The 18271-nt window shown below is 39.7% G+C and overlaps 1 protein-coding gene across 1 annotated transcript; it reads left to right on the plus strand.

The window, feature by feature from the left end:
* Positions 1–9135: 9135 nt before the first annotated feature.
* Positions 9136–17923, plus strand: LOC111879190 (uncharacterized). Its single transcript, XM_023875667.1, has 4 exons — positions 9136–9226; positions 17027–17442; positions 17512–17631; positions 17705–17923. Exons 1-4 carry the CDS (start codon positions 9136–9138, stop codon positions 17921–17923), a joined length of 846 nt encoding a protein of 281 aa, XP_023731435.1.
* The last annotated feature ends 348 nt before the right edge of the window (positions 17924–18271 follow it).

Consider the following 18271-nt stretch of genomic DNA (forward strand, 5'->3'; position numbering starts at 1 on the left):
GGGGTCCACATGAATTCCGTCTTGGCTAACCACGTGGCCTAGGAAATTCACACTCCGAAGCCAGAACTCACACTTGGAGAGTTTGGCGTAAAGCTTTTCCGATCGCAGAAGGTCTAGAATTTGTCGTAGGTGTTGGCCATGCTCCTCTTTGCTTCGAGAATAGACGAGGATGTCATCGATAAATACAATGACGAAGTTGTCAAGGAACGGTCGACAGATTCGATTCATTAGGTCCATAAATGCGGCAGGTGCATTTGTTAGACCGAAGGGCATTACGACGAATTCATAATGTCCATAGCGGGTTCGGAAAGCGGTTTTGGGAATATCCTCTTCTCGGACCTTGAGTTGGTGGTATCCAGACCGCAGATCTATTTTGGAGAAATAACTAGCTCCTTGGAGCTGGTCGAATAGGTCATCAATTCGTGGGAGTGGGTAGCGGTTTTTAACAGTGAGTTTATTCAACTCTCTGTAATCGATGCACATTCTGAAAGATCCGTCCTTCTTTTTGACAAAGAGCACTGGGGCTCCCCACGGCGAGTAGCTAGGTCGGATAAATCCCTTGTCCAGAAGCTCACCGAGTTGGCTGGACAGTTCCTGCATTTCAGCAGGAGCCAACCGATATGGTGATTTAGCGAGAGGAGTCGCTCCTGGAACAAGGTCGATTCGGAACTCAACCTGTCTCTCTGGGGGTACTCCTGGAAGATCTTCAGGAAACACGTCCGGGAATTCACACGCTACCGGAATGTCTTGGATGTTAGTTTCTTCTTTGGTCCTGTCCACTATGTGAGCCAGGAACGCCAAATTGTTCTTTCGCAGGTGTTTTTGTGCTTTGATGCACGAGATGAGGCGAAGATTCGTACTGGGTTTGTCTCCGTAAATCACTAGCGTTTCGTGATTCGGAAGATGAAGGCGAACGGCCTTCTCGCGGCACAAAATCTCAGCATGGTGGGGGCTTAACCAATCCATGCCGATAATTACATCGAAACTCCTAATTGATACTGGCATTAGGTCTATTCGAAAGACGTGCTGGTTAAGGGTTAGGGTACATCCAGTGTAGATCTCCTCAGTGGATTCGGTTTTCCCATTGGCCATTTCCACCGTATATGTTTCATTTAGCTTCTGGGGTTGTTGTTTTAATAAATGTTTAAACTTCTCACTCACGAAACTTCGTTCCGCTCCGGTATCAAATAAGATGCATGCATAAGTGTGGTTTAGGAGGAACGTACCGGTCACAACTGCGGGATCCTGGACTGCATCACTCTGACCCATAGTCAGCATTCTTCCTGCTCCTCTGTTTCCTGAGTTGTTGTTAGGGCAATCTCGGCGGAAATGCCCCGTCCTTCCACACTCGAAGCAGGTGTGGCTAGGCCCTGCATTATTGCCGCCGGCATTGGTGTTGTTGTTATTGCGGTAGTTGTTGTTGTTGTTGTTGTTCTGGTTGTTTCCCTGACTCTGGTTCCTAGGAGGGTACGTTCTGCAGAACCTTGCAGTGTGTCCCCTTCGGTTGCAACTGGTGCAGTGGAGTTCCTTGCATTCGCCGTGATGGTGGAGGCCGCACTTATTGCAACTAGGAAGATTACCGGAGTAGGGTCTTGAAGCATTTGAAGCAGCTGAGGCTGGAGCATGTGGTGTGACTGGAACCGGTGCGGTGATAGCGTTAACTGCCACTGTTTGCTGCCTTTTAGAGGTCTCGGGGCCCTGACGCCCCTTCCTCTTGGGGTTCTTCCCTCTCCTGCCATCACCCTCCTTTTTCTTCTCAGTCTCTATTGGTTTCTCGCCTCTTTTGTTGTTATGATCGTACAACCTCTTGGCCAATCTCTTCGCACTGTCAAACGTTTCAGGGTTCGCAGCTATCACATTTCCTTGAATGGGGGATGTCAGTCCCCAAATGAATCGTTCAACCTTCTTTCCTTTTGACGTGATCATACCCGGGCACAATAAAGATAATTCGTTGAATCTCGAGATGTAGGCGTCGATGTTAGCATTCTGCACCGTGGGGTTCCATAGTTCCTGCTCCATCCTTTGAATTTCGCCTCGGGGGTAGTACTCAGCCATTAACATTTCTTTCATTTCTGCCCATGGGATAGAGTTGGCGACAGGGAACGTCATAGCTTCCACATGTCCATTCCACCAAGTGAGGGCTTGGTCCACAAAAGTGCAGGCCGCGAACTTCACCTTCATCTGCTCGGGGCATTCGCATATCTCAAACACCGACTCTACCTTCTCGATCCATCGCTTCAAGGAAATCACCCCTCCAGTGCCGTTGAAAGTTCGGGGTTTAGCGTTCGCAAAGTCCTTGTAGGTGCACGTTTTAGTGGGTCCTTGATTCGTCCCGTTGTTCGAACTTCCAGAGCCTTGCCCATTGCCTCCTCCGTTGTTCCCTCGGTGAAGTTGTGCCATAGCTGCGGTGACCGCAGCGGACACGGCTGCCTGGAAAGCAGTGGTGTCGACTTCGGGCGATGTTGGCTCGGGATTTCCGTGGGTAGCTCGGCGAGGCATCTTTCTGTCATGAAACGGAAAGATGTTGAGTGTAGGTGGTCTCTGTGAGGTCGTGATTCTACTAGCTAGATGTATGGTGCGAACCTAAACATTACTACCATCAAGTATACAATCATAACTTCTCAACACATAACAACTTGAAATACCATAGCAAAACACATAAAAGTTTATTAATATTATCCGAGTTTAGTGCAAGAAAATTTGCTCGTAAGGGCATACATAAGTAACACTAATCCGACAGCATAACGGCTCCATGAGTAGTGTAGTCACTTAAACATAGAGCCGAAGTACATAATATAGTTCCTAATGTCCTACCATGGTAGGTCCATCTCTAATCGCGATGTGCTGCGTCTGGAGGTGGTGCCGAAGATGTGGATGCTCCCTGAAGACGAGCCACTAGGCGTTCTGCGTCCTGAAGTCGAGACTCCCACCTTACCTGCCTCATGTGAAACTCCCGGAGGACATCACGCGTCTCCTGCTCCGCACGCTCGACCCTAGTCCACAACTGGCGCACTTGATCAGCAGTGCCCTGAGCAAGGTCGCCGGTGTCCCGTAATCGTCTCACCATGACCGGTAGGGCTCGGTCGGCCGGTCCTCCGTCCCTCAGATCAAAGAACTCCCGTGACCTGCCAAATGGGGGTCGCTGTCCCTGATGTCTGCTCCATCTCCAAAGATCGATGCCCCAAGGAGGGGTAGGTCCAGTGGGACCCACACGATAAGCAGGCACCCTGATCGGGTAAGGGGGGTCGATGACCTTGGACTCTGCGTCCGAATCACCCCCTTCGCTGTCCTCAAGCTCCTCTTCGAATTGCTCTTCGTCTTCTTCGGGTTCGGCAGGCTCGCCCTCGGCTTCTGCCTCCAGTTCTCCGTCAGATTCTTCTTCGGGGTCTTCCTCCGGTTCCTCTCCAAATATCTCTTGAGCTACTAGAGCCGGATGAAGCTGGATACCCTGCTGCTCTTCCTCAGGCTCCTCCTCCTCTAGCCACCCGTTGTTTCCCTGATTAGGGAAATAGGGGTCTCCAGGGTGATGAAAACCAGCCATGCTGTCTGCGCGAGTACGTAAATATGCTAACAGTATTCCTAGGTTCTATGACTATTATACAGACCAAGCAAACGTTCTCTTGTTGATGATAAAGGGTATAGTTTTAGGTTCCCTAGCTATCCCGATCTCATCAAGACGTGTGTTAGTTTTACTTTGGAGAGAATGTAGTTGATCAGGCTACATTCACTCCTTGGTATCACTAAGAACAGTCTCGAATTAACCGAGATACCAGCATTATTGTGTTTGATTCGGCGTTAGGCTCTTATTCCTAATGCAAGCAAGCGTGTTTTATTTACTTGTTTTGTTCAGAGTTCTGTTAGCCCCTCTTTTTGGTTTATAGTTGCATATCAATGTGTGGCTCGACATGCTAGTTCACTATAAACAAAGCTCTGATACCAACCTGTCACACCCCCAAACCAGGCGGCGGAAACGTTCGGGGGCTGTCGTGACTCAATTGAATACCATAACATTGTGTATATATGAAACGTAACAACATTTGTCACCATGCATTAATATTGTACAACCAGTAAAGTTTACATGAAGTACATTGTTTAAACATTACATTTCCAAAATAAATTGTTCGATTCGTACATAAATAAACTGCAAGCCATCATTGAATACGATTTCCTTTGATTCACTGGTTCCCTGAGAATACAAGTATTTTGAAAAACGTCAACATATGAAATGTTGGTGAGTTCATAAGTTGTATTTGAAAACAATGTTTCGTATCGTTTGAAAACCACCAGAAAATCCGATATTTTCTGAAAATAGTATCGTCAAAAAGGTGTGAAGATCTATAGGTATGCTTGTTTGTTTTCTATACTTGTAAAAATTGTTCATTGAAATCGTATGTATTTTGAATCTGTATATATTGAAAACCCTAGGAAAACCCGATGTTTTCCTAATTCTTTGAATTCCATGAATTTACTTTGAAACCATTGCAACGCATGAAGTTATCATTACCAGACGACATTGGATTATTTTTGAGCATGATTATCTGCTACAAACACGCGTTACACAAACGACTAGTCTATAGCGATACTAACGATCCCGTAGGCGTCGTCCGTACTAATCACGTTATCCAACCGTCCTGACTACGTGTAGTCCCACATCCGAAGAGAAGGAGGACACGAAGGCCTCGACGACTCCATTAGCCGGTTGGGGATAAAAAGGTACGAGGGGTCCCAGACCCGCCTCGCAAAAAGGCAGACTCTACTAGCGACACTAAAGGACCCTTGGGGACCAGTAGTCTACAAGCCATTGAAAGTCCGGTTACGTCGTGTCGGATCGGTAAAACCCAACACTTCGTAAGATGAAGTCTTTGGGCCTTAAGATCAGGTCGTCGGGCTAGCTAGGCTCAACGAACAAGATTTTACACTTGTGGGGCCCAAAGATAGTGCGTAGACGTCTGTGCACATTCGCATGTATAATGAATTCCAAATCGTTAGTCGTATGAATCGCAGTGTTGAATTATCATAGTGTCGTCGTGTTAGTAGTTTCGGATTTTTATTGGTTCGAGACCGAACCAATTCGTTTAACAACGACTTTTGGTGTTGTAATGTATTGTATTTTGTCGATAGTCGTGGTACCATTATCTGGTCAAATTGCATGTAATGAATTAGTCTTGAAAATTTTCTGTTTTCAGCCCCTCCTTGTTTGTAAAATTTACTTTTTCAACCCTTTATTTAAATATTTTCCGGTTTGGTCCTCAAATCAATTTTTTTTGACATTTTAACACCAAAGATTATTGAAATAAATATTTTCCAGCATATTTTTCATAGAAAACAGCTTAAGTCCCTGAAATTTCAGTTTTTCTCGGTTATAACCCTTCTTTTCGCAATTTTGACAATTTTGGCCCAAATTGTAAAATTTTTGCAACTTTGGTCCTTTTTAAATTTAAAAAGCATTTTAAACCTTTGAAAAGGACTTGGATCACTTATGGTCCACTGTTTTACAGAAAATCATAGTTTTGGCCCTCCAAAACAGAAAAATTCGCATAATGGGCCTCATTGGGCCGAAATTGTCATTTTTAGCCCATTAAGCTTGAAATTTATGTTTTTAACCCTCTAAATGAGTATAATTCCAGAAATTATTTTATTGAAACTGTTTTGACACGCTTCATCCATCAGATTTCATGAAATATCAATTTGGGCCCTTAATTTTGTATTTTTCACATTTTAGGCCCAAAATTTGTGTTTTTAGCTTAAAGAAAATTGTTACTAAACCACTTAGCTATTTTTTTGAAACACTTTGTATGTAGAAATACATTTGATGCTAAAATCATATAACATAAGTTATATCTCAGTTTTGAGGAGTTTTATGGCTAGATCCAACATTAAAACACATAAAAGCATACATATAAGCATGGAAATCATACAAGGCATATAAACACTTATAGATCTACACTTTCACTTGTATTCCCCCCCCCCCCCCCCCCCCCAAAACTCATAAAAACAGAAAATAGGGGGTATGAAGCTCACCATGGGTGTGGGGGCTCGGTTTTGCAAAGAAAATGGAAGGAAAATGAAGTGATTTTTGGCCTTAGCTCCCTTTGATGAAGATCTCGAGTTTGAGATGGTTCTAGGATGCAAGATCACGATTTTTGCATAGATTAGGAAAGGATTTTGATAAAACAAAGAATTTAATTCATAGATCCAAGCATTTCTTACCTTAGATGAAGAATTTTGTGGAAATTTCCTCTTGAATGCTTCCTAAAACTCGAGATTTTTGAGTGGAGAGGAAGGAGAGTTCTTGAGTGATCTAGAGAGAATTTGAGAGATTTTTGTGGGTGTGTGTGGGTGTATGGCCGAGAGTGAGAGAGATAGGAAGAAGAGATGTGATTTTGAAGTGATGTTTGCATGGAAGAATGAGATACAATGCATGGATATCCTTTGGGTAATAGTGAGGTGGCATCCAAAGTCAACACTTCCATATCTCCTTGGGTTTGGGCCTTGGGCAGAGAATTTGAAAGGGAAAAGAAAAATTTGGGCCTTTTCCCTTAAGCCCAAAATTAGAGTTAGTTAGGGTGTGTTTTATACCTAAAAGAATGTGGTAGGATTTTTACATTTTTGTTGGACTAGTTTAGGTTATTCATGGAGCAAAGCTTTTAATTCATTTCATTCTAGGCCCAACATGGCCCAAAATGTTGAAATAAATTAGTGTGGGTCCAATTAGAGTCCAATTAGGGTTCTAAGCCCTTGATAGTCAAATTGGAAGCTTATTGGTCCATGTGGATCCAATATGGGAGTCCTAGTCCAAAATGGACTTAAACAAGGACTTCTTGGGTTTCCAATTGTTTGATGACTATTTGTAGTACTTGTATGATGTATTTGATTGAAGTTTTTGATTCACATTAGCTTGAATGTATAGATTACATGACACAAAATTTCCAGTTGTGACAATGTTGACCAAAACCTCTATGACTCAGAGTAAGGCCTTAATGATTCGATGTATACCTATCGTTTCTTCCCAATCGGGCTGCTACATTTAAGTCAAGTCAAGAGCTACCTTACTCTTCTCATATGAGTTAAGAGTTTTCTGCTTTGTCATATTTATATAGCAGAGGTACTTTCAGTTCTTTAAACCATCCTCCTTCTATTCTCCATTAACCTTCGATTCACCACTGTGACCCTTGAGACTCTCGGTCCTTACCACTGAGGATTATGGTTGCATAACATCTGTGTTTGTGATCTTAGATACGTATACCACATGCTGAGTGAAACCCAATATCCAACACCTACAATGCATTGACGGTGAATTATTATATTCAAGATCTTACTGTGTACCTATTGAAATCTCATTTCCTTTTGCGTGGTCTTTTATGAAATCGTCTAACACCAAGGCCTTTCTTCCCAAAAGGATCCGATTGTTTTTTTGGATTTCTATCACTTCTTTAGTCACTATAAATTAAATCCAACCTACTTGTTCAACAGACCACATCGGTCTCACAAGTACTTCTACCAACGATCGATCTTATGTTAAGTATTGATGTTCGGTTGAAGATAAGCTACCCTAAGCCTACAAATTAAAAGAAGCCTTTCAATGTTTCTCTACAAACAGTTGATCGTATTTTCTCGGGAAACCACACAAGCACTTCAAGTCTCTCTTGACTTTTAAGGAAGTGATTTTTGCCTGGAATCATCTGCTTCATGTCTTCTAATAAGACATCACTCACATCCCATACACATTTTGCTTTATTTCTTTATCTTTTGTCACCCTATTGCACGAAACTTTTTATTTTCCTACATTCTGGTCGTTGTTGGTTCGGTTTTTGTTTATTTTTGGAGGGACGCTGAATTTCAAACGACGATTGAGGATAAGATCTTAGGCGCGTGACTTTGAACGGTTACTTAAACCACGCGTGGTGACGTATACCTAGGAGAAACCAACCTGTCACATCGCGCTTTTTCAGGCGACGTTTCAGTGATCTCATCAATATGATGACGACTCTTTCTCTCTCTTGGCAATGGTATATAAAGGAGTTCTAATTCCATTTGTCTCTTTCACCTGCAACAAAGTCTCTATATCTACACGATGATTCCCAACTGTTCATCTTCTTCATTCAATCAACAATGGCGACTTCTTCATCGGCTCACAACCAAACTGCTTCATCCCTATTGCTCTCCATCAAGCCAAATCAGAACATGATTATTGAACTCAATATGTTTCTGTATGATTCGTATATGCTACAAGTGGTTGAGTGTTTGAAATATTCACCTTTGGTTATAGCCCTAACATAGGTGGAAGCCGTTCCAATGTCACTTCTATCACAAGATTACTCTACTGCCTCATATGACAAGAACAAGGAAAGAATCTACTTTCAAATCCATTCTAAAAAGGCTTCTATTTCAAAAAGGAGATTTTGTTCCCTATTTCACCTTGCAGTGGATTCGTCTGTGATTTCACCAGACTTCATCACTACTACTCAACTATTCTCGATGCTCTACGATATGGGATATACTGACATGCTAACCACGGTTACAAATGTTAAGAAGTCATGCTTACCGTCCCCATGGAATGGATTGCTTACTCTTCTCATCAAGAGTTTGGCAGAGAGGAGTGGTGGATCTGATGGCAGCAGCAAGGGTTTTCTAACCCTTCTATACGGTCTTTATAATGGTATCAATCTCGACTATGGGTCGATTATTTGGTCACAAGTGGTGCAAAGCCTCAACTCTTCTACGAGGCATTCTGAAATTTCATGTGGTCGATTCTGGACTCTCATTACAAGAAGGGCGATTAATTCTTTGGAAATTCCGGTCATGAAGGATTCCCTAGTTGCGTCTATTTCCACGTTTCACACCAAGAAAATCATAATTTCCGATCCTAAGAAGTTCCCTCACGTTGGCTATATCCCGGTAACAATGTATCGGTGTGTTACAGTCGAGAGTAAAGTCATGGCAACTTATCGCAAGCTTCCTCCCAAGGAACCGAGAGTCTTATCTACCGAACAGCAAGCTGTCCTAGATGTTGTGGACAAGCCTGGCAACCGAGGGAAACGGACTACTACCAAGAAAGAAACTACGGACGATGATAAGTCCATGAAGTGAAATTCCCAGAAAGCGGATTCTTCTAAACCAAAGAAGATTAAGAAAATGGCAAAAAGGTCCAAGAGTCCCACTCCTCCCAGTTCAGAAAATGACGAGGAGGATGACGAAGATGAAATTCATCATGAATCACCGAGAGGTAACTGTTGGATTTATGTCTAAGTCCATAACTATAATTGGTAAGACTTGACCCGACCCGGCATGGTCCATTTGGGTTGCATACCATCATGCACTTGGATAGACTATAATGAGAGAAATAAGACACTTATGGTTATTAATATATTATAAGTTCTAGTATATTAATAATAAGAATAATAAGATTATTTAATTAGTATTGATCAAGAATTAATCTAGGATTAATTAAGTGATCAAAAGAAGACTAATTAAATATATGGGTTGATTGTGTAAATCATCCATACTTGTACAGTGGGCTAATGCTCCATGAATAATCAAGTTGGGTTAAAACCCATAGGATGGTCCATGGATGCTCCATGGTGTATTTGAACCCATGGATCATGGAAATGAAAGGCCATGGCAATTAGGGTTTACATGGTGTAACCCTAACTATATAAGCATCTTATTCTTGACCAAAATTGGCCACTAGAGTGAGAGTAAGAAAGGGCTAGCCGATTTTCATGAAGTGTAGAATTCTCTCAAGTTATTCTAAGTGTTTTGGTGATTGTGATTCCATTTGAGGCTTCTACACTATTAGGGCTAGGCACTCAAGCTTCATGGAGACTTTCTACACCAAAGAGGTATGTATTCTATCTTGCTATAGTCATTGTTTTGTATGCTAGAATAAGATAATACCTTGGATGTTCTTATTTGCATGTATAATAGAGAAAACATAGATCCAAGGTATTTAGGGTTGCATGTACACTTAGGAAGTGTTAGAATGCTCAAAACCCAACAGTGGTATCAGAGCCTAGGCTTGTTTTCTTGTTATACTTGCAAAACTGCTTAAAAAATCGAAATTGTTGCTGTCTGATCATCAGACTCGGCGAGTCCATCAGGAGACTCGGCGAGTCCATGCCTAAAATGTGATCAATTCGATCCAACTCGCCGAGTTGGTTCATGCACTCGACGAGTTGGACCCCCAGACAGCATATTTTCGAGTTTTTTGGCTAGAAATGGACTAGGAACATTACCCTAAGTTGTTTTTGAACTTATAAACTTGTTTTTTGATGTGGTAATGTTCATGCTAATCCATTTTCAAAGATAATTGTCAATAGATTCATGTTTTGTATTAGTTTAAGGTTTAGACTAATTACATGAAAAAGTTTGATTTGAATTATCTTGTACTTATGAGTTGCTTAGATTAATAGAAAAGTTAATTGAAATAGTTGTTTTCAATCCATTTTAATCTAAGAGTTGAGTATAAAATGTGTTTGTGTAACTTGTCCTCAAGTTACATGAAGAGTCACATTAAAGACTTATAAAACTCATAAAAGTTGGCAATGGTTACAAAATGAAGAGTCTTGTGTCATTGAATAATTTTTTATGACTCCATAACTTGTCCTCAAGTTATGGAAGTTCAAGAGTCACTTCATTAAAGAAAATATGTAACCATAATTAAATCCATAAGTTATAAAATAAAGAAAAGTTAGTTCTTTTATTAGTATAAAGTCTTCCATAACTTGTCCTCAAGTTATGGAACTTGAAGAGTTTTTGGATTAAAACTACTTTAAACACATAAGTTATGGAATTAATTAGTTTGAATAGTTTCAAAACTTGCCCTCAAGTTTTGGAATTTGAAAAGTTTTCACTTATGAATACTTTAATTCCAAGTTAGCCCTTAGAATTTTAAAAGTTAAAATTCAACCCTTATACTTTATAATATTATAAGTTAATAATATATATATATATATATATATATATATATATATATATATATATATATATATGTATAAGAGTAAAGTCAGTCTTACCGCTAGTACGCCTCATTCACGAAGCCGGTCTATAAGGTGAGTATAAGGTTGTTGCCTATAAAATGGCAACTTAATGGGTGTCCACTCTCACCCACCGCTTGCTTGACCGGTGGAGGGTCGTTAGCCGAACGGGTTTGACAGGACTATAATTCTCTCTTCATTAAAAGTATTAATGATAAATACTAAGTAACTAAACTCTTAATAATACCCAATCTTAGTTACTTAGGAAAAATGTGAATAAGGTGCTAATCCATGAAATTACACTTTGCACTTTGTTTAAGTCGGTTAGTGGAGCGTGTGTGGTTAACCGGCACATTAACGCGTATTTAACAAGGTAGGCAAAGGGTAACTTAATGTTTATCATAGTATCGATGGAGCGTGTGTGGTTAACCGGCACATCGATTAAGGGGTAAACACTTAAGGGTACCAAGTAATTTGCATGGTTACTTCACACCTTGTTTTGTGATCCTCGGCATCCTAGTCACAAAACCTGAAGGGCAGACTCGAGATTGAAACATGCCTTTGAACAGTTCAATGAATCTCGAAGATCTAGGAGTTTCAAAAACCAATTAAAACCTAATAATACATTTCGTTTATCTTGGTGGAAACTGGTGAATCGTCATTCACCTACCTTCAAATATTTTATACCTTGGATTACGGCATACCTCTTCTAAGTTATAAAATAGTTTGTTGGGTCCTAGCCTTAATATTTCATATGGGGTGTCATATTAAGGACTTAAAATCAACTATCTTGAATATCTCCCAAAAGATGTCTGGTTTAGACACCTATGATCTTCCCAAATCTCTTGAAACAAGGTTTCCTAATGAAGATGATGTCCCATGGATATCATACTTCTTTCTCCTCCTCCAATTATTCTCCCTAACCCACAAGTTCTTGAAAAAGTTTAAGGTCATTCAAGCCCAATTGGCAAGGCAAGGTCTAGGTGTGGTCACATCTTGGAGATGTAGTCACATATTGACAAGCCGGGAGAGTTGGGTGTCAAAGTCCTGAGAAAGTTGGTGGTTCAATCACTTTCTAAGTCACATAGTGAGTTCCTTTGGGAAACCTATGAAACAGACTATGACAAGACCCTTAATGATCTTATCTATCTGTTAAGATCAACTTCCTTAAAACTTGATGGACATTGACAATAGTGACACAGGAAATCCTGGAAAGCATTCTCTTCCCAATGGAAAGGGATCGGCCATAGTCAAATCGGTTGACCAAATGGTAAAGAGAAAAGCTAAGTCTATGATAGTCCCGTGTACCATTATCAAAGGCTCCATATGTTTATATTGCCAAAGGAAGGGGCATTGGTTGCGAAGCTGCCAAATTTACCTATGGATGTTAAAGTCAATAAGTTTGACTCTACTTCAGGTAAATTCCACTATCTAACTCTGCTAAGTTTCTATTTTGAGATTCCTGATACATGATGTGACTGGGTCACATGGTGATGTTTTAAGAATAAAAGAAAAGTGAAGAAACTTAAAGAATGAATATGCTGAATCTGATGGCGTAGATGGATTTCTATCGCATAGTTTGAAGATCTGATTCTTGAGCTACTTCTTAGGAGTTATGAGATATTGCTTAGGAATAGATAACAACAAGTTTTCATATGGATTGTAAGGACAAGTTCTTCCGCAAAGTTTTTAAAATAAAAGGAAAATTTTTGATTTTATTTATTTTAAAATATCCTTACAATGGCATCTGTGGAAATTTGTTGCTTATAAGATTCCATTAATAGCAAGAGTGGAAGTATGAAATTGATTCTTTCATTTGTGGTAATGTCTAAATTTACCAAATAAGGAAAGATTCTCATCACCCAAGTTTCAATTGGACCGGAACTTGGAATCATGCAAGTTGTATAGCATGATGAATGAGAACTTTCAAGTATTAGAAAATTAAGACTAACTACTTGTTCACATGGATGTGTGAGTCAAGTAACAGACTAAGGGATCGAGTACACATTCTTGTGCACTGATTAAGTCCACCACAAAAGATCGATAAGATTATTCGTCATAATTTACTAAAGCTTAGTAAATATGGTTATACTTACAGGCTAAAGTGTAATTCTGAGACATTGGAAAAGTTTCAATATATGGCAGAGCGAATAAGAAGAATCAAATTAGGTAGAAGGATAAAAGTTTCTCAAATATGAAAAGATGGGAGTGAGTACTTTCGTATCAGTTTTGTGATCATCTTAATGATTTAGAGACCTTATCACAATTCATCCTCTAAGAGCCTTCTTATAGCTAAGAAGAGGAACTTGAATTGTTGAAGTGGTTAAATCAAGAAGATGATTCATACTTCATTCTAAAAACAATTCTTAGAGTTATACTCTAAGATTGTAACTTGAGTGACATGTCTTAAAGAAGGTTTAAAACTCTTGTACATTTGAAATTGGTAAGTTGTGATGTTTTGGATAAAACAAAGACCAACTAAGGCCAATTGTGTGAAGTGTTTGTCTTGATTAGAATCCACACTATCTCTTGGATGTTTGACAAGGGCGTCTTATATGTCAAGAGGACAGTGGGAGTCTTAAAGGTCTTGAAAGTCTCAAGAACTAATCAAGAACAAACCTGAAGTTCTTCACTAGCACACGACTTGAGGTTTATAACCTATCGTGTTGACATATTCTGTGCCCATTCCAGTTAAAGTTGGCTTTGCATATGAGTTCTTAGAGTTCTCAATTTGTTGCACAACAACTTGGAAGCAATGGTAGGCCCTTATGCTGCCAGGTGGCAAGAAGTTAAGATTGAGTTCAGTCCATATGAGATTGGATTTGTCATTACCCTTGCCCTGTGACTAGGGTTTTGACAATTCACATGGATAAGAACACATACACCATTAAATCTAAGTGTCATAAGGTTTCTCTCCGATTCATGAAAATGATGGTGAGGAAACACTTTCACTAAGTAGATTTTAGCTAGATAGCAATTGTGATATTTGCATTCTCAAAGTCGTTAGTGGAGCGTGTGTGGTTTACCGGCACACTAACCTGGACTTGTGAGAAGTGGCAAAAAGGTCTAACCATTATGATTACGGCATACCTCTTCATAATTGTTTAGACACACAAGTGTGCTATCTAAGGGAAGGTGTATGTTTTTGATAAAGTCTTATCAAAACAATCTAGTATCAGAAATCTGAACTTTGGTAGAAAGTCAGCTAATTTTTGAGTACATGTCAAAGCTAGTGGGAGCATAAGTGTTATGCTAATAATCATCATGTTAGTGGGAGCATGATAATTATGATAAGTATTGCAAGTTAGAAATGTTAATTATAGAAAACAAAAGTTTCAATTGGGAAAGAGTTGTTTTGCTATAATTAAGGGAGAGAAAATTATACTTCATCTCAAATCTATAAGCTTAGATCGTGAGGTTTTAATCATTTAGTCAAGGATATATATATGAATTTCATGTTGGAATGGCTCAACATAAGGAAATTCTGTATATGGGTCCATTATTTGCGTTCTAAAATTCGATTATGATTACGACATCCCTTTTCATAATCTGAATTATGAGAACTTGGCAAATAGAAATGGAAATGTTATAGCAAAAGACTGGTTTAGTCATTATGTGAGACATCATGAATCGTGTCCCATATGCTTCGGATATATGATCGATTACATATGCTATATTCATCCTTTCTAAAATTTTCCAAATGCCTGGGGCATTAAGAAGGGAAAAGGTTTAGAACTGGATATGACTAAAAGGATTAAACAATTGTCGAGGACAATCTAAGGTTTACCAAAGATTGGTTGCTCAAGGACAGTTGGAAGTATAGTGATAATTCTGGAAGGACCATCTTGACATAATCTGTAAGGAGGCAACTCTTGTTCAGAAGTGATAGTCAAAATGGAATCTGGAAATGTTTCAAAGTTAGAAATTTCAATCTGTGTATGATTAAGGAAACTTAATGCAAGAAGGATATTTCCAAGGAGTTGATCTCCTTTGGAATACTCTGTAATGATTGTTGCCAAGTCTTTGTGAGTTTGTGCATAATCGTTACAAGAGGATCAATGCATATAAGTTGAGAATCTAACCGATTTCAGTAAATGGCATGAATTTGGAATTCTTGCATTTGCAGTAAGGATTTGGGAGTGTGAAAAGAGAATCATTGAAGTTATGTTCAATTGATCTAGTTCACAAAGTAAAGGTCATAGACAAACATAGTATGCATACTTGGTGTATGGCATGACTAGTGTTTAGAAAACATAGTGTACATGCTTGGAGCATGGGACAACTATTGTTTTAAATTCAAGAATAAAGTTGATAGCTGAAACAGTATACAATGAATAATGTGTAATCATATGGTGATAAATAAAAGGTGTTTTATTTATGTTCAAAGGGTTGATACCACATTGGATTCAATTATTATTGTGTTTCATTTTGCATGTTTTGACTTCCCGAATAAACTGGGTTATTCTTCCGGAATGACTAAGTTATTCAAACCATCCACAGTCGGTCATATGTTGGAAGTAGATATGAGTTAAGACTGTCATGGGTTGGCTTGTAGAGGTCTAAGGTGTTGGACAAAGGGCTACAACACTCATGAGTGCTCATAAGTTCTGAGTATTGGATTCAACCCGCGCTCATTGGAATCACTTCATGGATTTTATCACGAGTGATCATGAGACGATAATATCTTATATTCTTCAAACCTAGAGATATGAGTTGTTACTATGAGTTGATAGTACATTGATTGCACGAAAACGCATTTGGTAACTCGGTGCTATAAAACGTGCCTTTGTGTATGATTCAACAAGTAGTAGAACAAGCCATATGAGTCGAAGTTTATCCGTTCCTTTTACCTTCGGGATAAAAGCGATATATGTGGGCCCCTCGATGATTTGATGATGACAAATGGAAGTGCTCGGCCGAGCCAGGACTGATTTGATTTGTTCAATTAGTCAGTCGTCATAAATCGGAAATCGGGAAACAACAAATGGACAGAGAGAATGATTATAATCCATGTCTCAGTCCATATGATATCTAGAATGGAGGAATATATGATCCCTTATCTAATGGACAAGTCATTGACAAAGGTCAGAGTTCATCGACAAGGTCAGAGTTCGACAGAAGCTTTTGAGAGCTACGATTGCCAGTTGGTTCCTGAAGTCATACGCAATAATAGTTTTAGACTTATCCAAGTGGGAGACTGTTGGATTAATGTCTAAGTCCATAACTATAATTGGTAAGACTTGACCCGACCCGGCATGGTCCATTTGGGTTGCATACCATCATGCACTTGGATAGACAATAATGAGAGAAATAAGACACTTATGGTTATTAATATATTATAAGTTCTAGTATATTAATAATAAGAATAATAAGATTATTTAATTAGTATTGATCAAGAATTAATCTAGGATTAATTAAGTGATCAAAAGAAGACTAATTAAATATATGGGTTGATTGTGTAAATCATCCATACTTGTATAGTGGGCTAATGCTCCATGGATAATCAAGTTGGGCTAAAACCCATAGGATGGTCCATGGATGCTCCATGGTGTATTTGAACCCATGGATCATGGAAATGAAAGGCCATGGCAATTAGGGTTTACATGGTGTAACCCTAACTATATAAGCATCTTATTCTTGACCAAAATTGGCCACTAGAGTGAGAGTAAGAAAGGGCTAGCCGATTTTCATGAAGTGTAGAATTCTCTCAAGTTATTCTAAGTGTTTTGGTGATTGTGATTCCATTTGAGGCTTCTACACTATTGGGGCTAGGCACTCAAGCTTCATGAAGACTTTCTACACCAAAGAGGTATGTATTCTATCTTGCTATAGTCATTGTTTTGTATGCTAGAATAGGATAATACCTTGGATGTTCTTATTTGCATGTATAATAGAGAAAACATAGATCCAAGGTATTTAGGGTTGCATGTACACTTAGGAAGTGTTAGAATGCTCAAAACCCAACAGTAACACCCCTCCCCGGCCCCCGTCTCCAACAAATTCTCTTCATGACAAACTTCCTACACCACCTCCATCACCGAAACCGACAGTTTCAGTTTCGGTTGCTCCTGTTCACCCACCTACCACCTCTCAAACAACAACTTCCTTATCACCACCATCACTGGTTACTTCTTTTCCTATATCCACAACCCCCTTACCACCTCCAATTATTTCCCAATCAACTACCACTACCATTCCTGAACCGACGGTGGAGGTCAACGTATCTGAAACGGGGGCAACTACTGGAACTGAACCTCCAGTTACTTCTAAAGCTCTTTCTCCCACCCACTCAACTGATTCCGGTGCCACTCTCAGTGGTGCTAATGATGAGTTTGATTCTACATACTATAGTCCCTATAGGCTTCCTACCGATGAGGATGATGATGCTCCCATCACACGCCAACACTTGCAGCCTATTAATGAGAAACTGGATAAATTGCTTGATAACAACAAGTCCGCTAGTGGCGTATGCTAAAAGCCTTTTTTGGACACTACTCTTGAGCAATACACAGAGTCTATTGACAAATCCACACAGACTGTTAATGACTCTTCTTCTGCTTGCAAGAAGGCTATTGTTGATGTTGCAGACATTGTACATACAACTCAAATCTTTCTCAACTCACTCAAGGGGCATACTGATACAAATGCAGCTAAGGTTCAAGCCTCTGTGGATTCATTCTCCAAGTCCATTCAATAGGAAGTTTGAGGTTGTTTTTTCTTCCATCTAGGAAGAGAACACTTCACTTCTCCGTTCTGTGTATTCTCAGCTGGAATCCCTTCAAGCTGATTTAGCAAACAAAAGTACTCTGAAAGAAGAACTTACACGACAAGCATCCACCATTGAAGTTCAGAAGGTTCAGCTTTCTCAAGCCGAAAAGGAGATTTCTTTGTTGAAAACCGAGAGAGTTGTTTTAGGAGCTGTGCAGCGGATGTCCAGGATATGCTGACCAACATTATTGGTGCTCATGATCCTATCCTTACTTTGACCATAAGGAATCATCTCACTACAAAATTTCTTCCTGCCCTTGCACGAGATGAAGGGTGTTTCGGAGAGATTCATACCTCCAAAACAAGGGGGAGAAGGTGCTCAACCGAAAGTTTTTGTGAAAACCGAATCTGCCCAACCGAATGTCAAAGTCACAACCGAACCCAAGGGTAATGAAGCTTCGGGTTCTGGTTCTCAAGCTAAGTAGAAGGAGATTGAAGATGATAGTGATGATGATATTGAAGACACCATTGATGAGGCTCTTAAAAGAAAGAAGAGGGACAGAGAGTTGGATGAATCTCTAAAGGTT

This window comes from Lactuca sativa, chromosome 5 (assembly GCF_002870075.4).
Source record: "Lactuca sativa cultivar Salinas chromosome 5, Lsat_Salinas_v11, whole genome shotgun sequence".
Classification (NCBI taxonomy): Eukaryota; Viridiplantae; Streptophyta; class Magnoliopsida; order Asterales; family Asteraceae; genus Lactuca; species Lactuca sativa.

Excerpts from the sequence above, each read along its gene's own strand:
- LOC111879190 (XM_023875667.1), top strand. The coding sequence starts at position 9,136 with ATGGCAAAAAGGTCCAAGAGTCCCACTCCTCCCAGTTCAGAAAATGAC. Across the intron at positions 9,227-17,026 it reads TCATCATGAATCACCGAGAG|TTTCAGTTTCGGTTGCTCCT; the intron begins GTAACTGTTGGA and ends CGAAACCGACAG. Across the intron at positions 17,632-17,704 it reads CTGATACAAATGCAGCTAAG|GAAGAGAACACTTCACTTCT; the intron begins GTTCAAGCCTCT and ends TCTTCCATCTAG.